The sequence below is a fragment of the Scatophagus argus genome, chromosome 3 (genome assembly GCF_020382885.2).
Source record: "Scatophagus argus isolate fScaArg1 chromosome 3, fScaArg1.pri, whole genome shotgun sequence".
NCBI classification, from domain to species: Eukaryota; Metazoa; Chordata; class Actinopteri; family Scatophagidae; genus Scatophagus; species Scatophagus argus.
Window position 1 is genome coordinate 15,939,705 of NC_058495.1, and position 20,717 is coordinate 15,960,421.

General features: G+C 39.8%; 3 protein-coding genes across 3 annotated transcripts; all 3 read right to left on the reverse strand.

Moving 5' to 3' along the window:
* Window positions 1–1,288: 1,288 nt before the first annotated feature.
* LOC124057131 (trichohyalin-like) lies at window positions 1,289–6,708 on the reverse strand. Its single transcript, XM_046385268.1, has 6 exons — window positions 6,634–6,708; window positions 5,094–5,634; window positions 4,802–4,986; window positions 4,282–4,335; window positions 3,291–3,999; window positions 1,289–2,453 (listed from the first exon to the last, which is right to left on the reverse strand). Exons 1-6 carry the CDS (start codon window positions 6,706–6,708, stop codon window positions 2,152–2,154), a joined length of 1,866 nt encoding a protein of 621 aa, XP_046241224.1. The 3' UTR covers window positions 1,289–2,151.
* Window positions 6,709–7,990: 1,282 nt separating this feature from the next.
* On the reverse strand, window positions 7,991–14,195 carry slc6a14 (solute carrier family 6 member 14). Its single transcript, XM_046385321.1, has 15 exons — window positions 13,986–14,195; window positions 13,023–13,167; window positions 12,798–12,929; window positions 11,626–11,787; window positions 11,369–11,483; window positions 11,137–11,269; window positions 10,580–10,720; window positions 10,342–10,477; window positions 10,155–10,247; window positions 9,937–10,062; window positions 9,739–9,857; window positions 9,543–9,642; window positions 9,338–9,447; window positions 8,916–9,083; window positions 7,991–8,763 (listed from the first exon to the last, which is right to left on the reverse strand). Exons 1-15 carry the CDS (start codon window positions 14,091–14,093, stop codon window positions 8,608–8,610), a joined length of 1,944 nt encoding a protein of 647 aa, XP_046241277.1. The 5' UTR covers window positions 14,094–14,195; the 3' UTR covers window positions 7,991–8,607.
* A 2,766-nt stretch (window positions 14,196–16,961) lies between these two features.
* Window positions 16,962–20,423, reverse strand: fmoda (fibromodulin a). Its single transcript, XM_046385322.1, has 5 exons — window positions 20,043–20,423; window positions 18,899–19,021; window positions 18,652–18,792; window positions 18,310–18,577; window positions 16,962–17,855 (listed from the first exon to the last, which is right to left on the reverse strand). The coding sequence occupies exons 1-5, from the start codon at window positions 20,418–20,420 to the stop codon at window positions 17,704–17,706; spliced, it is 1,062 nt and encodes a 353-aa protein (XP_046241278.1). The 5' UTR covers window positions 20,421–20,423; the 3' UTR covers window positions 16,962–17,703.
* Window positions 20,424–20,717: the final 294 nt, after the last annotated feature.

Consider the following 20,717-nt stretch of genomic DNA (forward strand, 5'->3'; position numbering starts at 1 on the left):
GCTCTGAGAGCTAATGTTAGGTTTCAGGCTTAATCAAATACTAGTTCACTGAACACACACTGAGAAATTCCATTGTAAATATGAAGTCACGTCAGTAAATAATGGATAACAACCCCCCCCCCTCCTCTCTCTCACACACATACACACACACACACACACACACACATCTGTAAGCAGCTGCTCCTTCTATAGCAGCAGAAGTATTTTTTTGTTCTAGTTTAGATAAGTTCATATGAAAGCGGAGACACTGCAGTAATTAATTCAATGACAAAATGACAAGGATGACACAGTAAGACTCTTAAGATGAGTGTGAAGTAAAGATACAGCAGCACAGGTGAAAATACTACCAACAAATCATTAAAGTAAAATTATTGCAATTTTGCCTGTATCATAATGAAACTTAGGTTATCCCACTTGTATTCCTGTTGCTGCTGTAATTTGCCGTTGTTCATTAACATCATGCTAATTCTTTATTAAATGTCTGAATATTTTAACGCTCAGAAAGACAATATTTTGCATAATTCATACCTTTACTTATGGCGTTATTACCTTTTCTGTTAACCTGCAGATCAGATAAGAGGATTTGGATTCTCATTTCATATCTGAGAAAGAAGATGACTGACACATTCAGGGGAAAGCGTTGTGTAGTTTGGTGTTTGACCGTCATACGAGCCTCCTGAACAGCTTCAGTGCCAAATCTGTGAATACTCATTTGGTATTTTGATGGTGGAGAATGAGAACCATAACTGTTCCATAACTGACTGTGAAGACCTCAACATGTAATTCATATCATGTTGATGGAAGCATCTAAATATATATCTTTGAGTTTCTTGGCTTTTTCTAAATTATTATTATTTGTTACCTCTCTGTGGATGATCATTTTACTTAAATGTAATAATCATTAACATATGCATTCGCAAATATGAATATGAAAATGAGCAGTATATTATTTTTCATTTTTGTTTTTTTATGATTTATTGTTTTGATTATGCAAGAGAAAACAACAATATGACCTAAAAATAACCGCTGCTGATACTGGAACAAGGGCAGGAACTGGAACTTGCAGACAGCAGGAGAGGCAGGAGAGGCAGCGCTCTGTCGATGCTGAGATTCATGACAGACTTTCACAATCGATATGCTCTCTGGGGAGGTGGAAGTGCTGGAGGACTCAGGGGAGGCTTTACCCTTCGTCCCGCAGAGGACACTGAGGTAGTGCACAGAGGCCGAGTGTTTTACAAGCCAGCCATACAGCAACCGCTACCACAGACACCAACCAGCAACTTTAAATGACTAAAAATATAGCTCCTCTGCTATTGCAGTTAGTAGATGCACATGCCTTTGCAACACCAGCCTGTATTTGCTCAGGTGTTCAGTCTCAGGTCCAGGCTTTATCAATATCCTTATCAAGGGCATTAGACCACAAAGAAAGTGTGTTTGAGATCATTTTTTGGGTGTCCCTTCCAGTCCCAGGTATCAAGGACAAAGCACACACAAACATGAGAAATGGGATGTGACGTTGCACACTGTGCCTGCTCACAGTGGCAAATAGGCCAAGTAATCGTGACTGTGCCTGCCTTAGGTTGTCCCAGGGTTCTGCAGGGGGATCTTACCCGTCATCGGCGAACCAGCCTTCCATACTTGCCTGTCTTTTTTTTAAATGTGTTGTCAGACCAGGTCCTGTGTTCCTGCATATGGTACAGGAACACAAGCGTCCTCAACACAATGTCCTTGCACACTGTGCCTGCTCACAGTGGCATTGGGGTCAAGTACTTGTGGCTGTACCTGTCTTAGGTTGTCCCAAGGATTCACAGGGGGATCTTACCTGTCATAGGTTAACAGTCTTCCATACTTGACCCTTTCTCATGTGTGATATGATCCTGTTTACATGACTGGTGAAGACTTATGGGACTTCTCCCCAAATGACTCATTCACTTTCTGTGTTACAGCTGTGTGCTCGGCAGGGCATTCTACATGTTTATTAAATGTTCTTCCCCTTCCAGATACCCCACCACTTTTGGGTTAGGTTAAGTTATTCTAGTTTAGTTAGCTTCGGTTATTTTAGGTTAGGTAAGGTTGCTTGCATCATTGTCATTTGTTTTTTTTGTTTTTTTTTGTCTTTTTTTTTTTTTTTTTTTTTACATTTTAACTGTTTTATTTTATTTTAGTCACTTGAAATTCCAAATTGGTACCCGTATGGATGCGGTTGTGTGACCTCAGTATGTTACATGTCCTCTTTTGGGACTTACGAGTGCTGGACCTTCCCCCTGTGCCGCTGGTTTGATGTCCTTCCTCCAGACACTTTCTCTTGGCCTTTCTCGCTGCCTTCCATCTTCGCCTCTCCTCTAGTCTCTCCTTGTCGTGTTCTATGAATCCTTGCAGAGAGTACAGGTGCCTCCTTCTGTAATACTCCCTCCTTATTTTCAGCTCTTTCTGTTGTACCGTATCTCCTGAAACTGACAACACATTAAAGGTTGAGTCTGCGGTCCAACTGTTCACCTGCACCCTTCCCAACAGATCCCATCGGTATCATTTGTTGTGCTGTCACAGAATACATGTAGTGGATTATCCAGCTTTTGTACACTAGACATTATTATATTATAAATGCAGGGTTCTTTTATATATACATATGATACAAATGGATTCTAATGATTGCTTTATTAATGTGCAAGATTCACATAAATGTTGTAGTATGGGCAATTTGAACTACTATAATAATGATAGAATATATCACAATACACAATCTTTTATTTTTTGTTGATTATATTTTGTATTTACACTTTATATATAACAAGTGACCAAAGGTTGCTAAAGGTTAAATCTAGTAGATAAATATTTGAAATTAAAATTATATGAAATTATACTGGAATGGAAGTACAGAATAGCACAAAATGGAAATATTGAAGTAAAACAGGCTTACAAGTACCTGAACTTTGCACTTAAGTGTAGTACTTGAGTAAATGTATTTAGTTACTTTCCATCCTTAAAAATGTCAACCTCAACCTGTCCTTTAATGCATAGATATGAGAGTGGTATTGGTCTTAAAATCTAATTTGTGGCAAGAAAGAGAACATTTTTCAACATGTTTAAGTGTTCCTGTAAGTTTCTGAATTTTGCAGTGTATAGGAGTCATATAAACAGTTTGAATCAATTAGATTATTTAAAACAAACTGCCAGTTGTTTACACATATCAGACATGATTGTTAACAACTGAAACTGAGCGTGTGTCTCCTTGTAGGCCGTGAATATTTCTATGAAACATAAAGTGAAAGCAGGAATATTGATTTTCTTACTGTCGAGTGTGATGAACCACTCGGCCTCGTAGCTCCTGTTGATGGCTTTGATGACATTTTTTTTCTGCCAGTTCAGAAAACGCCGGAGGAGTCTGTAATACAGGCCACCTTTTGAGGAGGTCTCCGTTCTGTCTGTCTCCTCTTTGTCCTGACTTGTTCTGTCCTCTTTCTCATCCTCTGTTTCTCTCTCCTGAATTTCTCTGTCTGTCTCCTTTCTCTCTCTTTCTCTCTCTTGTTTCTCTTTCTTGTTTGTTTCTTTCTGTTCTTTCTCTTCTTGATTTCTCCTCTCCATCCCCTCTTTTTTCTTTTGTTCTTTTTCCTCCTGCTCCTGTCTTTCCCCCTCCTGCTTGTCCAACACATGAACTTCTGTCTCCTCACTTACTCCATCACTCTCCTGAGTCTCTTTCATTTTCTTTGTTTTCCTCTCCTCCTTTTCCTGTTTTTTCTCCTTCTTCCTCTCTTTCTTCTGTCTTTTTTCCTCTTCTTTTTCCTGCCTTTTCCTCTCTTTCTTTTCCTTTTTCTCTTCCTCTTTTTCCTGTTTTTTCCTTTCCTTCATTTCCCTTTGCTCTCGTTTCTTCTCTTCCTTCTCTTGCTTTTCTCTCTCCTTTTTCTGCCTCTTGAGTTCTTCCTTCTCTTCCTTCTCTTGTCTTTCTCTCTCTTTTTTCTCTCTCTTCAGCATTTCTTTCTCTTCCTTCTTCTGTCTTTTTTCATCCTCCTTTTCCTGCCTTTTCCTCTCTTTCTTTTCCCTTTTCTCTTCCTCTTTTTCCTCTTTCTCTTGTTTCTTCTCTTCCTTCTCTTGCTTTTCTCTCTCTTTTTTCTCTCTCTTCAGCATTTCTTTCTCTTCCTTCTTCTGTCTTTTTTCCTCTTCTTTTTCCTGCCTTTTCCTCTCTTTCTTTTCCTTTTTCTCTTCCTCTTTTTCCTCTTTTTCCTGTTTTTTCCTTTCCTTCATTTCTCTTTGCTCTTGTTTCTTCTCTTCCTTCTCTTGCTTTTCTCTCTCCTTTTTCTGCCTCTTGAGTTCTTCCTTCTCTTCCTTCTCTTGTCTCTCTCTCTCTTTTTTCTCTCTCTTCAGCATTTCTTTCTCTTCCTTCTTCTGTCTTTTTTCATCCTCCTTTTCCTGCCTTTTCCTCTCTTTCTTTTCCTTTTTCTCTTCCTCTTTTTCCTCTTTCTCTCGTTTCTTCTCTTCCTTCTCTTGCTTTTCTCTCTCCTTTTTCTGCCTCTTGAGTTCTTCCTTCTCTTCCTTCTCTTGTCTTTCTCTCTCTTTTTTCTCTCTCTTCAGCATTTCTTTCTCTTCCTTCTTCTGTCTTTTTTCCTCTTCTTTTTCCTGCCTTTTCCTCTCTTTCTCTTCCTTTTTCTCTTTTTCTTTTTCCTCTTTTTCCTGTTTTTTCATTTCCTTCATTTCTCTTTGCTCTCGTTTCTTCTCTTCCTTCTCCTGCTTTTCTCTCTCCTTTTTCTGCCTCTTCAGTTCCTCCTTCTCCTCCTTCACCAGTTTTTCTCGCTCCTTTTTCTCCAACTTCTCTCTTTTCTTCTGCTCCTTCTCCCATATTTTTCTCTCCGTCAACTCCCACTCCTTCCACTGTTTTTCCAACCACTCTTGCTTTTCTCTCTCCTTCACCTGCCTCTCTCTCTCCTCTTGGTCCTGTATTTCTTTCTCGCTCATATACTGTTCTTCCCTTTTCTCCATTCTCCTCTGCCATTTCTTCACAATCAATTTTACCAGTTTCTTTTGCTCTGTCTCATCCATCTCCATCTCTTCATCCTCCAGTTCATCTGTTTGTGTGTCTTCACATGACAAAGATCTCTTACCCTTTTGTCTGTGATCTTTCCGGCTCGTAGAGGGCCTCGTGTCTTCACAGAATGAAGGACCCTCGCTCATTCGTCTGGTCTCCGTTAAGATTTTTGATGGGTGGGAGCTTCCACGTGACCCAGGTCTCTGAAGCTTTCGTCCACGCTTGTCCCTGTTTCTGGAAGAGTCAGTGTCGCCACAAAATGAAGGTCTCTCACCTCTTCTTCTGGGCTCTTTCCAGATCGTGGGAGAGTCAAAGTCTTCAGGTGATGAAGTTTTCAAACCTCTTTGTTCCTCTTCTGAAGACTGAGCACTTTCAGGTGCATCTATCTCATCAATGGAAGTGAAATTGCGTGTATAAGTGGAGGTATTTTCACAAAATGAAGTTGTGTCACCCCTTCTTCTGGGCTGCTTGCAGATCGCAGGAGGGTCAAAGCCTTCAGGTGATGAAGGTCTCAAACCCCTTCGTTTCTCTCCTGAAGTCCGCGGACTTTTAAAGAAAGTTTTTCCAAACATGGATGAAGACATTCTCTCAGTGTTTTGTTTGTTGTACTCGTTGAACTGCAGACACAAACACACACAGCAGTGATTTCACTGGTAATCAGAGTATATTTTCACACATTAACACACTGAGCAAATTATTTCTTAATTAACTGACTGTCTAACTTCACTACCCCTTCTCTCTGAACTGAAATTGACTAAGCAGTATATCTCTGGTCACTACTTGTCTGTGCATACAGATAAGAAAGTGATAGCTGAGTTTTAGAATAAAGGCATGTAAAAATATCATTCCAGTGCCATGAAATGACTAAAGACTTAATGCAGTTTTAAAGTAAATTCAACTATTCAAGATGTACGTTTGTAATGGACACATTATCTATTGTTTGATATATCAAATATCATTGCTTAATTCATATATTCATTACAATTGTAAAATAGCTGCTGCAAATTAGGCAATTAATGCAACAAATCACACTGAACTCAGTAATAATCATAATGAAACCACTTTGATTATGATTTGAAAATTCAGCAAGGAGAACATAAATCAAAATGCAATGAAAGCACTATTTCCCAAATTTACAATCAATCAAAGCCTTTTTTTTAACTATAAACTGCACACAGTACTAACTAAAGACTGGAACAGATACATATATAATGAAATATCCACTGAACAGTCTTTCATTTTCATGGCATCTGCAAATGAAACTACAGCAAGATACAAGTTCAAGAACTGCAAACCTTTAAGACAGCATGAAATTTCCTTTGGTGCAGAGGAACACTACAAGTGCAGTCCATGTCCCACACAATCAATTAAGGCAACCAGCAAGCAAGTGTTTACATGTTTAAACTGTGTTTTGTAAGACAAAACGTATGTTTACATCCTGCACCAAAGAGTGCACGTTACTGTGGAGGTATTTGGACTGTAAATTCATCTAAAAAGCAATTTACTTGATACAAACTTTGCAGAGAAGCTAAATGTGCTTCTTCTCCAACCTAAAACAGTTCCTATTAAACAGGAAAAGTGAAATAAGTCTCCTCAGAGCAGTAAAAAGGTCTTACCTCTCCAAGGGCTGCCAAGGGAATCAGGCGGGAATTCTGTGATGCTTCAGTTTGACCAGAACAAAACGGCAGCATTCCGATGCTACTAGTTGTTTTTGATAGAACACACTCGTTGCTATGTTCTATGTGCTTACATATGTTCTTTCATGTTTATATTGTAGCTGTGGTATGATATGAGTGATGTGAAGAGTCATCCACACATCCACAATTTGAAGACAGGGTCAGGGCTTTGCAGTCCTTTGCAGTTTGCATAGGACTTCCTTTTGACATAGAATGAGTTGAATTTGTTTAATTAACTGTGAGTTGTTATTGGTACCAACAATTATTGTGATAAAATAACTGATCATAAAAAGGACCCACAGTAAAGGGAATTCTTCCTCAGAGGGACACTCCTCTGGTTTTCCACATGAAGCTCTGTTTATGATGTCTTTGTAGTTATCTCGGACTAAACCTGAGTCTTCACATTTTGAACGTGCAGAGGATGCAAAGTAGGAGGCTGATGAGACGAGATGTGGTCATTTACCAGACAGAGAGGGTTTATCTGAAGACCCATTGAGTTGCAGTGTGGGAAATGTAGGAACCAGCGTTTTAGTGTCAGTTCACTAGTTTAGTGTAACTGGCTTGAACAACATTGCTGATGACCAGCCGGCGTTGCTGCCTTGTGTGACTGGGCGTTGCAGCGTGATGCTGGGTTGTGTTTCTCTTGAGTCCATTCTGTTTTAACTTCACTGCTGGGCTATGTGTTTTCTTTTCTGTAACCCATGTGGTCCACAGTGCCGCAGCCTAAACACACTACCCACACAGAAAATGATTGTGTTGTGTTTTCATTGCGGTGGCTGATGAGGATGTAGTACAATATACTGTACCTGATTCTGATTTTAGACATCAATTTTCAGTTTCAGCTTTTTTCTATATTAGTTGTAAATATATTTGTGTTGCCAAAGCATACCAAGGAAAATATAAAGTAAAAAAGATTTATTTATTCTATAGTTAAAGATTTATGGATTGTAACTGTGAAAAAAATGGGTGTGAGACCTCCATGATTGACAAGTAGAGTCTTGGAGCCTCCTATTGGTGGCTCAACTGCACTGCAACTCAGAAACTTAATCTAGAGCGATGAAGGTCCTCAAAAACCACAACGTGTCTCCCAGAAGGCATTTTTCACAGCAGACATTTGGCACAGTAGGAGAAGCAGGAGTGTACAAAAATGAAGTTAATTATGGCTGAAGAAATTCTTGTTGTCTAATCTGTAACACCGTCTGTAGAGGAGATGAATGGGGACTTTTGGGAATGTTTTTGTTTGCCTCATCCATGCTACATTACTAGCCACTAGTAAATAACTTCATCACACAACATCAAAGTTGCAGAAATAAGAGATTTATTGTAGGACATCAAAGGGGTGGAACAGAGGATGTGCTGTAGTTAACTGACAGGACAGACAAGCTTGATTACTGAAACGCTAACTACTAAAAGAGAAAACAAAATAAATAAAAAGTCAATACATGACAAAATAAGAAACAACCCCTGACTCCAAAGCCCCATTAACCAACACTTGATATTTATGTGGAATGAAATGAAGGAATTGCTATTATTAATGAGCTAGAAGTAGCTTAAAGCCACTTCTCGCTCATTGGTCCGTGTGGTCTTAAATGGCTCTGTTCCATTTACTGTAAACACCTCACACAAGTTTGTTGTCTGCTGCCCGGACAGCAGACAAAAAAACATAGCTGGTGGGGAGAGTCAAAGAGACTCAGATATTATTCCCTGAAGGAAGAAGCCTCAGATGGGATTCCCATCTCACTCTTTATCTGCTGAAATACCAGATGAGTATTAAGTGAATATCGACGCTCTGCGTCTCCTGCAGGTACAAAATCACTCAATGCAACTTTAACTTAGCTCAGTACAAGGTGCTCACAGATTACACTGCTTCACTAAAAGGAGGAATATGACAGGTAAACACACAGAACACAAACATCAGAGCCATGAGCTAGAGATTACATTTACATTTACTTCTGGTTTGTTTTTACTGTACATCCTGTGGCGGCAGCGTTCTTCTGAGTAGCGTTCTCCTCGATGGATGTCCAGGTAGGGATGCCATTCTTCAGCTGGAGAGCACAATGACTTCAGACGCTGAGCAAAGTAAGAGATTAGCATTATTTATTTATCACTCTTAATTTATGGGGGAAAAACATCACAAAGTATGCATTTAAAAATGTGGAAAAAACAAGAGTGGTGTTTTGTGTTTTGAAACACGGTATTTTGTCAGCTGTCATTACACACACCTTCCAAGGGCTTCCATGAGCTCTCATCAGCTTATACACAGCGATGACAGGGATCCAGAGGAGGATAAATACAGCCATGCACCAGCCCAGAGCCAATCCCCAGTCTGGGAACTGGACTGCTCCGTAGGACGGTGGTGTAAAGGTCATCAGAGACCAAACCAGGATCACCTGTACAAGAGAGTTGGCTGGTTTAATTTACCAAAAAAATATCTGAACTGACATGATGTGTACGTATGTGTATATATTTTTATTTATTCACTTTTCATTTTTGCTCAAAAGCAGTTAGACAAAGATCTTACATACAAGCATGACTTCTAAATGCAATCCACTTCCTGTTCAATTTCAGTTTAATTACAAGTTCAGATAACCAGCCACCATTAGAATCACTCTTAATTAAATTTCTTGTGTGATGTTGTCCTCACCACTATGATGCAGGGGCTGAGGAAGAACCAACATGCTCTCCACCACAGCCAGAAGGAGAAGCTTTTATTTCCAAGCATCATCTCAATGTCTTTAATAAAACGGTTCCCTCCTGGAAAGCACGAAAAGAATACGCCCATTTACACAGCTGGAGTTTAAGGGTCACTGTCACCTGTGTATGCACATGTCACCACTTATCATATTTACCATATATGTAGCAGACACCAATGATCTCCAAGAGAGCCAAAAATAACAACACCCAGCTGGCAACAAACTGGTCAATTAGAGTCACCCAGTATATTCCTGCCTATTCAAACGAGCACACACACACACAAAAAAAAACTAGGTTAACCAGGTCCATGTTAGACAACACTAACAAAATGTTACGCTAAGGCAAACTTACCTTTGTAACACATGGTAGACCCAGGAGGTAGAGGATGGAACATGTTGTTATAGTCAGTAGAGCACGTCTGGATTTTAAGATTTTAGGGAAGGCATCGACCAGACAGGTGGTGATTACCTCTAATGACAAGAAGAGAGAATAGGATGCATGAATCTATCAGCTGCTAAAGCCAGTATGAATGACAGCTGAGGATCTCACCTATTCCTGCAAACTGGGAGTCCAGACCAACAGTCAAAAGCATGAAGAAGAACAAAATGGACCACAGAGGGGAAATAGGAAGCTTGGACAGAGCATCTGGATAGGCAATGAACGCCAGGCCAAATCCTGCAAGCAGACAAAGAACCAAAACATCAGCGACCACCTGGCAGTCTTCCAGAGTTTTATTAACTGGCACCCGCATGATGTGTCTGTCTGACCTTCCTTCACCACCTCTCCAACAGGCATTTTGTAAATGTTAGCCATGTGGCCCAAGATTGAAAATATGGCAAAACCTGCAAAAACACTGGTACCTGGGAAGAGATGGGAAAAGAAAGCAAAATATATTCACGAGAAAAAAAATCTTTGTTATACTAATGCTGTTGCAATAGCTGTGCTCAGCATTACCAGCATTTGTAAGTGTTACAACAAATGAGTCTTTGAACACATTGTTGTGGAAACTGTTGTAGGAGGCAAGAGTCATGACTCCACCCCAACCAATCGAAAGAGAGTAGAAGGTCTGAGTAGCTGCATCTTTCCACACCTAAAAGCACAAAGTTATGTTTTAAATCCATAGAAAATCTTTTATAAATTTAGTTTACTGTTTTATGTTGCTCTGTGCGGTCAGGGGCAGTTGGGTTCTTACCTGTGCTTCGGTCAATTTAGTCAAATTGGATTGGGAACCAATGTAGAACTCTATGCCATCTCTGGCTCCCTCTAGTGTCAAACCTCTGATCAGCAGGATCAGAATCACCACGTAAGGAAATGTAGCTGTGAAATACACTACCTGGAAAGACAAAAGCGGTGAGTTAAAATTGTGAATACAGTAATCAATAGCATATATTCGTTCTTTCTTGTTTCTACTGGAAGTTTCAACCATGAATTGAAAAACCAGGCCCTGCAAATGTAAATGTGCTTGCCATGTTGCAATTTGTTTTAAGTAACAACTGCTTACAAATGTGTACATTTTTAGGGAATAATTTGACTTGTTTGACAATATGCCAAATATATATAATATAATATAACATTTTTTGTTGAGAGTTAAACGGTAAATGGGCTTGCATTTAGCACTTTTTCTAGTTCATACATTCTGTATTCATCCAGGATATTGTTTGGTTGTATTGTGAGTATTTGCGGTGTGATGGCAATCTGGCCTTGAAGTTGGACTTCAGGTAAGGACTTACTAGGTGGACGTTGACTTACTTTGCCTGATGACTTGATGCCTCTGATGAGGGCTGCAGCAACAATCATAGAGCTGAGCAGCAGACAGAGGGCCAAGTGCCAAACCACTGGTCCTGTTTCATCCAGACCACTGGATCTCTGCAGAGCCACACGGCTAAAGAGGAGAGACATTTGACTGTACAGTCACTGCAGTCTGACAAATGTGTGTGTGTGTGTGTTTGTGCTTTGTTTGCATGTAGTGTGTGGTTCTTACTCCCAGTATTGTTCGCTCGGGCTCTGGACTGGAACTGTGATCATGTTGGATGAAGGACAAGTGCTGTTTTGCTGAGTCCAGTTGGCCACTAAAATACCACTTTGATTGCAATACACTGGAAGAGTAAAAGATATTGGACTATGTCAAGCAAAAATGAAATAATTATTTGATGTACTTTGACCTGAGGTACTTTTAGGTTATCCAAACATTACATTTGATCATCACATCTTCACAAGAACTGGAGACGACAAAAGCACCTGTAGGCGTGTTGCTGCAGTTACTGTCAGCCCAGCTGAAGCAGCTGGACCAGGGCAGAGGAGACTGGAAGGAGGCAAACATGTAGTACAGGCTGTAGGCGATGATGACGTTGTAGTAAACTGATACTATTAGAGTAACCGTAACCATGGCAATGCCAACACCTGCAGAGGTAAGGAGAGAGATAACTTATGAAACACTGTTGTTTGACTAAAATGTACTAAGTAGATATCAGTTTTTTAATTAGTTGATGCGTTGGTACTTTTAACTGTTTTGAGAAGTACAATTCCCTTTCACTTTAGTTTGTTTTAAACTGAGAGTCTCCTGTGTGAGAACAGCCCGCTAATAGTGGAGGTTTATCAGAGAAATCTCTGATATACTTTCACTACTCTCTCCCTTAGGGCCGATGTGTGTGAATTAAAAATTTCAGAGAGAGCAATTATGACCAGCTTGTGTCTTTACCTTCACAACCCGTTAAGCTGTGAATGTCCACAAAACGACACTATGCCTGTAGTTAGCATAGCATGCACATCAGCCTGCACTGGAGTAATGTGCATTTTATGTTATTGTGATTTGTACACTTCAACCAACATCTGACTCTGGAATGGGGAAAAATTTATGCCAGCAGGCACTTAATTCATGTAGCCTATTTTTGTTTTGTGTATTTTAGAATTTCACACAGTTTTGCTATTTTTTTTTTTTTTTTGCACACAAAATTAATTGTACTCCTGTAGGAATACATAGTGTTGATTAATGTGAGATTCGTCATATCTTAATAATGTTTTACTATCATTAGCACTATGTCATAAAATGCCACTTAATATCATCATCTCAAATTTGATTTTTATTGCTAGTGCAAATTCATACATTTTGACTACACCTCACGTCACATTCATTCCAAATGATGCAATGAATAGCTTCACAATTTTTCCACTCCGTCTTGTTATGCACTGGTCTTAAAAGTAAAGCAAAAGCAATCAGTGAAGCTCTGTTTACTTCTGGACACATAACACAGCCTTAAAATCAAACAACAAGGGTCAAGAGTCATGAAAAGGGGGGATTTTTGGGTCCATAGTGGACCATTAACTTACAGCTTCATCAAATCCTTAATGTTTGACATCTTCAACTTCAGGTGTACCTGACTTATCTTTCACAAAAACCTGAGTGGTCTTACCCTGCAGCAGTGGAACAGCTCTCCATATGTTAATTGGACCTTGGCTGCAAAACTGACCAAAGGCACTTTCCAGAAAGAAAAGAGGAATTCCTGTCACCACTAACATCACAAAGTAGGGGATGAGAAAGGCACCTGTTCAAAATGACAGACAGATTGGTACAGCAATGAAATTAACATAGCCTTAACAGTTTTCTAACACTAACGAATCACACAGCAAGTATTTACCCCCTCCATTCTTGTAGGCCAAATATGGAAATCTCCAAATGTTTCCCAGTCCAACAGCATAGCCGATCGTAGAGAGGATGTACTCCTTCTTGTTGGCCCAGTTTCCACGCTCAGTGTTCTCATCACCGTCATTCACGTGGGGGTCCTGCTCAGTGACAAGTTTCAAAACTCATTGAAGGTGTAAAATGTGTCAGATATTGTATGTCATACCTGAAACATTTCAAGGAAACTAAATGTAGCGACAACAATAAATTTTAGAATTAGGCTCTACAAATGCCTGCTTAGCTTGGTAATAATATCTGTTGATCTGAAGCATATCATAGGACAGTGTTTCCAGCCGAGTGCTGAAACCATAGAGTCACGACTACAGCTGATTTGTTGATTATCTTAACCAGTGAAATCCACTGCTGTACTGTCTGCTTGGTGTGAACTTCAGACAGGTTTCAGTGACACACAGTGACAAACCACTGCTGTGCAAGATTTATACATAGATTGTAGATTAATTTAATATAATGTTTACAAGTAATGCAAGTGTGGTTACTCTGTCAACCCTAGTTAAAGCCTTATTTTTCCTACTACAAGGGAATACGGTACATAAGATAAAAATTTGGAAACTGATTTTTTTAAAAAATCATTTCCACTCTTGTTTCACATTAAGATTGATTTGTGGTGGTTTCTGCAAGCAAAACATCAGCTCAGTCGATAAGGGAAAAAGGAACATTGGCTCCATCAGCATTCAACTACATATCCAGCATGTCATAAAAAATAATATATATATATAAAATGCACTTTCCTCACTTTAGTGTCATTAAACATAGAAAACAATATATTTTATCTAAATTGAATACCAAATTAAGGAAACAACATGTTCCTCTGTAGATCTGATCCCCACCCTTATTCAGAACAACAGTTGTGTGCTGAACTTTCAAGTGAAAATCTAGTCAGACAGGTTTGCAATCCTACCTGGTCGACAACAGCAGGATTTCTGAAAATCAAATCCTTGAAATTGTTCCAGCCGTAGTCCCTCATGTCTGTCCTCCTGCTTCTTAACGGTCTGTATAAGAAATTCATATCACTCAGGCAGGTCTGTTTTAAAGTCCCCCCCCCCGCCTTCCGTCAGACAAGGTAGTGATGTTTTCCAACCAGTCACCTGCCCAAGCCCTCCCCTACACACACACACACTACTCAGCTGGGTGTGTGTGCAATTGCTCTTTTCTTAAAAATGGACCCATGCATTAATGCACATTAGTGAAGGAAGGTTCCCTCTTGTGACACCAGTGATTCACCGACATCCACTCAATCTGATATTGAGCTCATTAGTGCTGCTTTCTGTAGTTTGTCAGTATTTCTGACTCTAATACTTCCTGTGGTGCTCATTTCTGTTCTGTATCATCCTCTGAAAATAGACCTGCACTGTAAATGACTCCTCACCTCTGGTTGTCTGTGATAACATTATTTCCCTTGTATTGATAAATAGACAAAACAGTACAGTTGTGACTGCCTCGCAGTGTGTGTGTGTGTGACTCAGGTGAGTGACTCTATTACTTGTAACCATGTCTTAACAACTACTCCCTAAAGCCACTGTTGTTACTGATCTCATTTTGGTCAGTGACATCAACGCATAATCACTACACTGTTAGCATAAGTACATCTTTGTCACCCATAATCACAAGCTGATAATGTGGCCACGACTGTGTCAGGTGTCATGCCTGGTGACACGGAGAGGTAGATGGAGTCCTGCACCACCCAATAATCACTACAACACCTATCACTCTTAATGCAATAGTTCCAGACAAATACACACAGACACACACATCCCAAAAGTGTGAAGTGTGTTGAATTAATAACTTTCTTATGTGGTATAAGCTATTTGTGATATTTTTACCCCTTTCTTAACAACACTGATATGACATTTTAGATAATATGGTGAGCCTGTCAGCAAACTGTAGCTTATTTACACCAACTAATGACATTAGTATCTGGCTTGTAAAGAGCTAAAATTCACCAGATATTCTCTAACGTCATCTGTCTGTCATTTGGTGCTGAGCGCACACACACACACACACACACAGAAAAGCAGAAAAAGGTGAAGATAATATTACTTAACAACTTACGTTACATCTTGTTTACTATTAGTTCTTCTCACTTTCTGTTTAAGAGGCAGCATGAATTTGGAGGAAGTAAAGACACTGGCTATGCTCAAGCTCTTTTTCAATTTCATACATCATATTCTCTATCGTCAAAAGTATTGGGACACCTGACCATTACACCAACAGGGACTTTAATGACATCACATTCTAAATCCACAGACAGCTTTGCAGCTTGAACAGCTTCCACTCTTGTGGGAAGGCTTTCCACAAGATTTTGAGCATTTTGAGGTCAGACACTGATGTTGGAAGAAGTCAGGGCTCTGTGTGGGCCAGTCAAGTTCCTCCACACTAAACTCGTCCAACCATGTCTTTATGGACTTTGCTTTGTGCACTGGGGCACTGTCATGCTGGAATAGAAAACTGCCCTCCCCAAACTGTTGCCACAAAGTTGGAAGCATAACATCGTCCAAAATGTCTTGGTATGCTGAAGCATTAAGATTTCCCTTCACTGGAAGTAAGGGGCCGAACCCAACCTCTGAAAAACAGCCCCATCCCAATACTTTTGTCTATATCGTGTGTATGATAGATCACATTCATATGTCATATGGAAAAATGTCAAGTAAGGACAGACCACAACAGCCCAATATTCAGGTATAACGTTATAAACCGGTATGGCTTCCTTCCCCTCCTCCCAACTCTTGTTATATTATTAATACTTTGTTTGGCTGCCATGTTTGCTTTTTGGTTAAAACCTTCAAGAAAGTTTGCATTCTTACTTGCATGAGTTACAATAACTGACTTTGCCATGATACATCACTTTGAAAGAGAGATAAAACAGGGGTTGTATCTGTTTGGGAAAGCTAACGGTATCATTTAGCTGACCTCTGGGCAGTGACACAGACAGGGCGTGGATACATCTCTGCTCAGTGTCCTCATTGTGCCTGTGTGTAATGAACTCTGCTTCATGCTCTTTTGGCTTCAGAGCCATTTTGGTCAGTGATACGTGGCCACAGTCTAACCGCTGTAAAGCTCTAATATACATTAGTTGTAATGATGTCATCAGCTGGCGTGGCCACAGCTTACAAAACACAGTAATAGAGGAAAAATGCTTTAAATATAGACATCCTTTGTCCTCTAACTATCCCACCAACGGCCAGCTGACACATGGAGGGTTCATCACCTTTTACATTGTCAGAATTGAACAAACAAACAAGCTCAAATGAACCAATTTCTGACTCTTACGAGGTGTCCTCTGTGCTATCTATTTGTTTGGTTAAGCAGATAAACACAATCAGCTGTATGGGCTACTCTTCCCAGTTTCCTCTTTTCAGATCTACTGGCCTCTTTTTTGCACCCCTGGAACATAAAGTAAATGAAGAATAATTTGGCAGGAGAAGGTTCACTCTCTGAATCCTCTGCAGAATTCAAAAGATCAAGTATCCCGAATGACTGCCGTATTCCTACCTCACAAACAACTTGAATGTGGAGCAGGAAGTTATTGGCATCATCACCAGTGAACAGATGAAGATCTGTACACTGTATATTTGTATGTATGTGTGTGAGTGTGTAAATGTATTTTTGGATATGGGAGGCAAAATTTCTCATATCCTGCACATTAACCCCTGACGCATCTGTATGATCTGTATTCGACGGTGAGAGTGTCCTGATACGCTTGAATTAAAAAAGACAGCTGATTTATTGCATCGGTATGAACAAAAGCTGACTCTGTCCTGAGCAAACTACGTTGTAGTGCGTCAGTGTTCCTCCTTATCCACCATTAGTCACACAGTTCACTATAAATACTGGATTTAGTCTACTTTAAAAAGACAAGAAGTACACTGGTCTCTTTCAAAAGCCATCTATTATTTATTTTGCAATAGGCTCATAACCAAAAGCCTTTTGTCAGTATGATAACCAACCCATGCAATGCATACAGTAATCATAATCATAGTCATACACCTGGAGGCCTCACTGTATGTGTGATTCAGAACAGTACACTAAGAACATATTATTGACTTGGTACATAGATATCTGACCAAGCTGATTTCACTGTGAAAAAAGAGGACCCTCGAGCGTAAGATATCAGTCTCATCTTGTTTTTATCATCAACTTACCGAAACAGTGGAAGGCATGCTTTGTAGGACAACAGAGAGAAAGAAACTGTGACATAAAAACAGCTAAAAACACTGATTATAAAGATCGTTGATCCTCACATCAACATATACGGAGGATCACAGACAGAAAGTTTTCAATATGCAACAAATAAACATTACACGTGGCTCATACAGTCATCCTTTCCAGGCTTGTACACTGTATTCTGTGGCATACGGCTCATTTAAATCTATTTAATTAAAAAACAGACCTGACTATTTGTCCAGATTTGTTTGCTTAAAGATTTACTCAATGTTAGACCAACGTCTTTAACCATATGACAATCACTGTGATGTGGATACTACAGTACAAACTGCTGCCACCTGCTGCTGATATTAAATCACATCATTGCCCTTTCTGTGCTTTGGTTTTGGCACATTTCACACAGATAGTGTGGTCTGTGTTTGTGAGCAGACTGCCACAATGCGTCATACACACAGTTAGATCTCAATGGTGGAAGTCAGGCGTAAGCAGAGAGACGAATCAGAGGGGATGTCCAGGCGACTGATCTCGTTCCCATCCAGTCGCAGCGTACGCAGTTTGGAGAAGTTGGTCACATCCACAACGCTGCAGAAACTACCCAGAGTGAACTCTAGAGGCACAGAGAGGTGGTAATTGCAGTATGTCTTCCCAAGCTACAAAAGTAAAACTATAAATATATATATATATATATATATATATAAGAAATGTATGATTAAATAAATGGAAAACAATTTGAAGTTTGGAGAAAAATATCCTAAGTTAGCTTTTTTTTTCTTTTTTAAACTTAACACTGGGAAAAAAAAACATATAATTTGAGTCTTTAGTACAATCTGGGTGTGGTTTGATTATCTTGATTGAAATCTTGATTGGCAAAATGAAGCATATGACATCACCTTTTCTCAAGTGAACCCCAACCACTTTAAACCAGTGAGAAGAGCACATACAAAATCACACGAAATGAAAATCATGTTTTATACAGAAACCCATTTCTCATGGAATTAATATTTTTAACATAGCTTTGCCTAGAAAGATCTGCATACCCCAATAAAATGTATGAGTTTTACCTTTGATCTGGTTGGCTTGCAAATAGAGATGCTGTAGTGTGGCGCTCACTGGTGGGATTCTCTCCAGTTTATTGTAGCTCAGATCCAGCTCCACCAGCCCGCTCACATTAAAGGTGTTGGCAGGGATACTCTTGTCTGTTAGCTGGTTGTGGGCCATCCTGACATACTGCAGCTGAGTAAAACTACTCAGAAAGCTCTCAGGTAAAGAATCAATGGAGTTGGAATCCAGGTAGAGTTGGTGCAGATGTTCAGGAAGTGCCTCTGGGACCTGGGAACAGTTAATAACAATAACGTGTGAAAGGCTGGAGATTAACCATTTGCATAATGAACGGATGCAATTACCTTTGTCAACTTGTTGTCACTGATGTCCAGCAATGTGAGGGACTTCAGCGCCCTCAGTGAAGTGCCCATGTCAGTGATAGCATTATCATGGAGATACAGGATGGTGAGGTTATCCATTCCCTCCAGGTCTGCAGGCGTTACCTAAGCAGCAGTATAATTGATTTAAAAGTCTGATGTCTCTTATGTACAGCCAACACAGCCAACGAGAAGTGAGGGGAGCAGAATATCAAACCATGCAAAAGACTACCTTTTCAATGTTGTTGTGGTTTATTCTCAGGTCTCGCAGGTTGCGAGGGAGGTTTGAAGGAATGCTGCTCAAATTGTTGTGCTGTAGGTATAAACGCTCCAGTCCCTCCAACTTCAGAAATGCCTACAGAAAAACATGGTGGAGAATGACTGACATCCACATAATACCATGTCAACAGCTGACTGAAAAGTCTCTGCAGCAATGTGAGTGTGTTTTTTTTTATTTGTTATTTGTAATTTTTTTATTAATTAATAAGGTCTTTGAGTAGATATCAGAAATGGAAGGTGATGGTGTCTGTGTTTGATTAACAGCTGATGAGACACGAAGAGAACCTAATGCAAACAAACCAAGTGTTGTTTGCATTAGGTATTGAAAAGCAGAGAGCAGCAGCATTGAAAGCAACTCAAGTGACATTTGCGCATATGTGTTAGTCTTCAACGTGCTGCAGGTGAACGGCTAATCAGCTATGCAATCAGCAAAACTGAAATCACCAGGACATTTCAGTATTTGCTTGGTTACTCACTGTACAAGATAAGGAGCGGGACAAGATTTACAATCATGTTTGTCAGTCAGATAAAAAGAGACAAGAGAAGACTTAAGTGTTGTGTAGCTGTTTGTGTTTGAAATCACTCCGTTGTTCACTTAATAGTAGATTCAATACTACTCAATTTACTTATTTGGACACTCTAATAAAATGGTGGACAATGCTTTTGGTGCACTATATGAAGTGATTTCTTCACACAGCCAGTGTCTATTTATTATGGAAAAGTGATGTTACTGTTTTTATTACTTTATGCAAAGATTTGACTGTGTGTACTGGAAACAAGCACACATGAACGGAGAACTAGCAAAATTTTTCCTTTTTGGTTTCTGATTTTTTTCTCATATGAACACAGGACATATTAGTAACTGATTAGATATTCTAGAAGAGAAAAAAAAACATGCAATTTAAATTCAGCCAGACTTTAAACTAATGGCCACTTGTCAAAATGCTAAAGTTAACTCACATATGTGCAGCAATAACATCCAATATTCCTTTTTCCTATGTAATTACAAAATCTGCTGACCATTTAGGCCAACACAACTTCTTTACACTCTGCGCTCTCATGTGTGGCTCTCCGACTGAGACCAGATGCAGGTTTACCTTCGTGCCAATGGCGTCAGATGTCAGCTGGTTATGGTGCATCATGAGCCACACCAGATTGGTTGCATTGACTAAAGCTGAATCAGGCACAGCTGTGATGGCATTGTTTTGAAGATACAAGTATTTCACACGGGAGGGGATGGTTGGCATGGCTGTCAGGCCCCGCCCGTCACAGTACATGGCAACTGGGAAGGTAGGGGGGCAGTCACACTCATCTGGACATGCCCCTCCTGTGGTATCGACCTGCAGGGAGCCATAATAGTAACCCTGGCTCTGCCGACTGTACAACCAGGCGAAGGGGTCCCTTCCATGGGAGAGACAGAGTGGAAGCAGGGCAGACAAGAAGAGGACAGTCACCACACGCATGGTCACAGCCATACAGATCTTCACTGCAATCTAACAAAGACAGAGAGACAAGGCTCTGCAGTTTAAAGTAGAAATAAAATAATTCACAAACTGACAAAACTGGGTTATTAGTTCTATACTGACTGATATTTTTAATCTTCTGATACAGCTCAAAGTAACATGATGGTGAAAACATGTGGTGGTCCTTTATCCTAGACAGGTTCCTCTCTTGTATGTTAAACAGGCACAGTATATGCAAAAAAAATTATCAACTCTTCATTAAGTCACTCAAAATTTAAATAATAAACTTTGTAAAAACATGACTTTGAA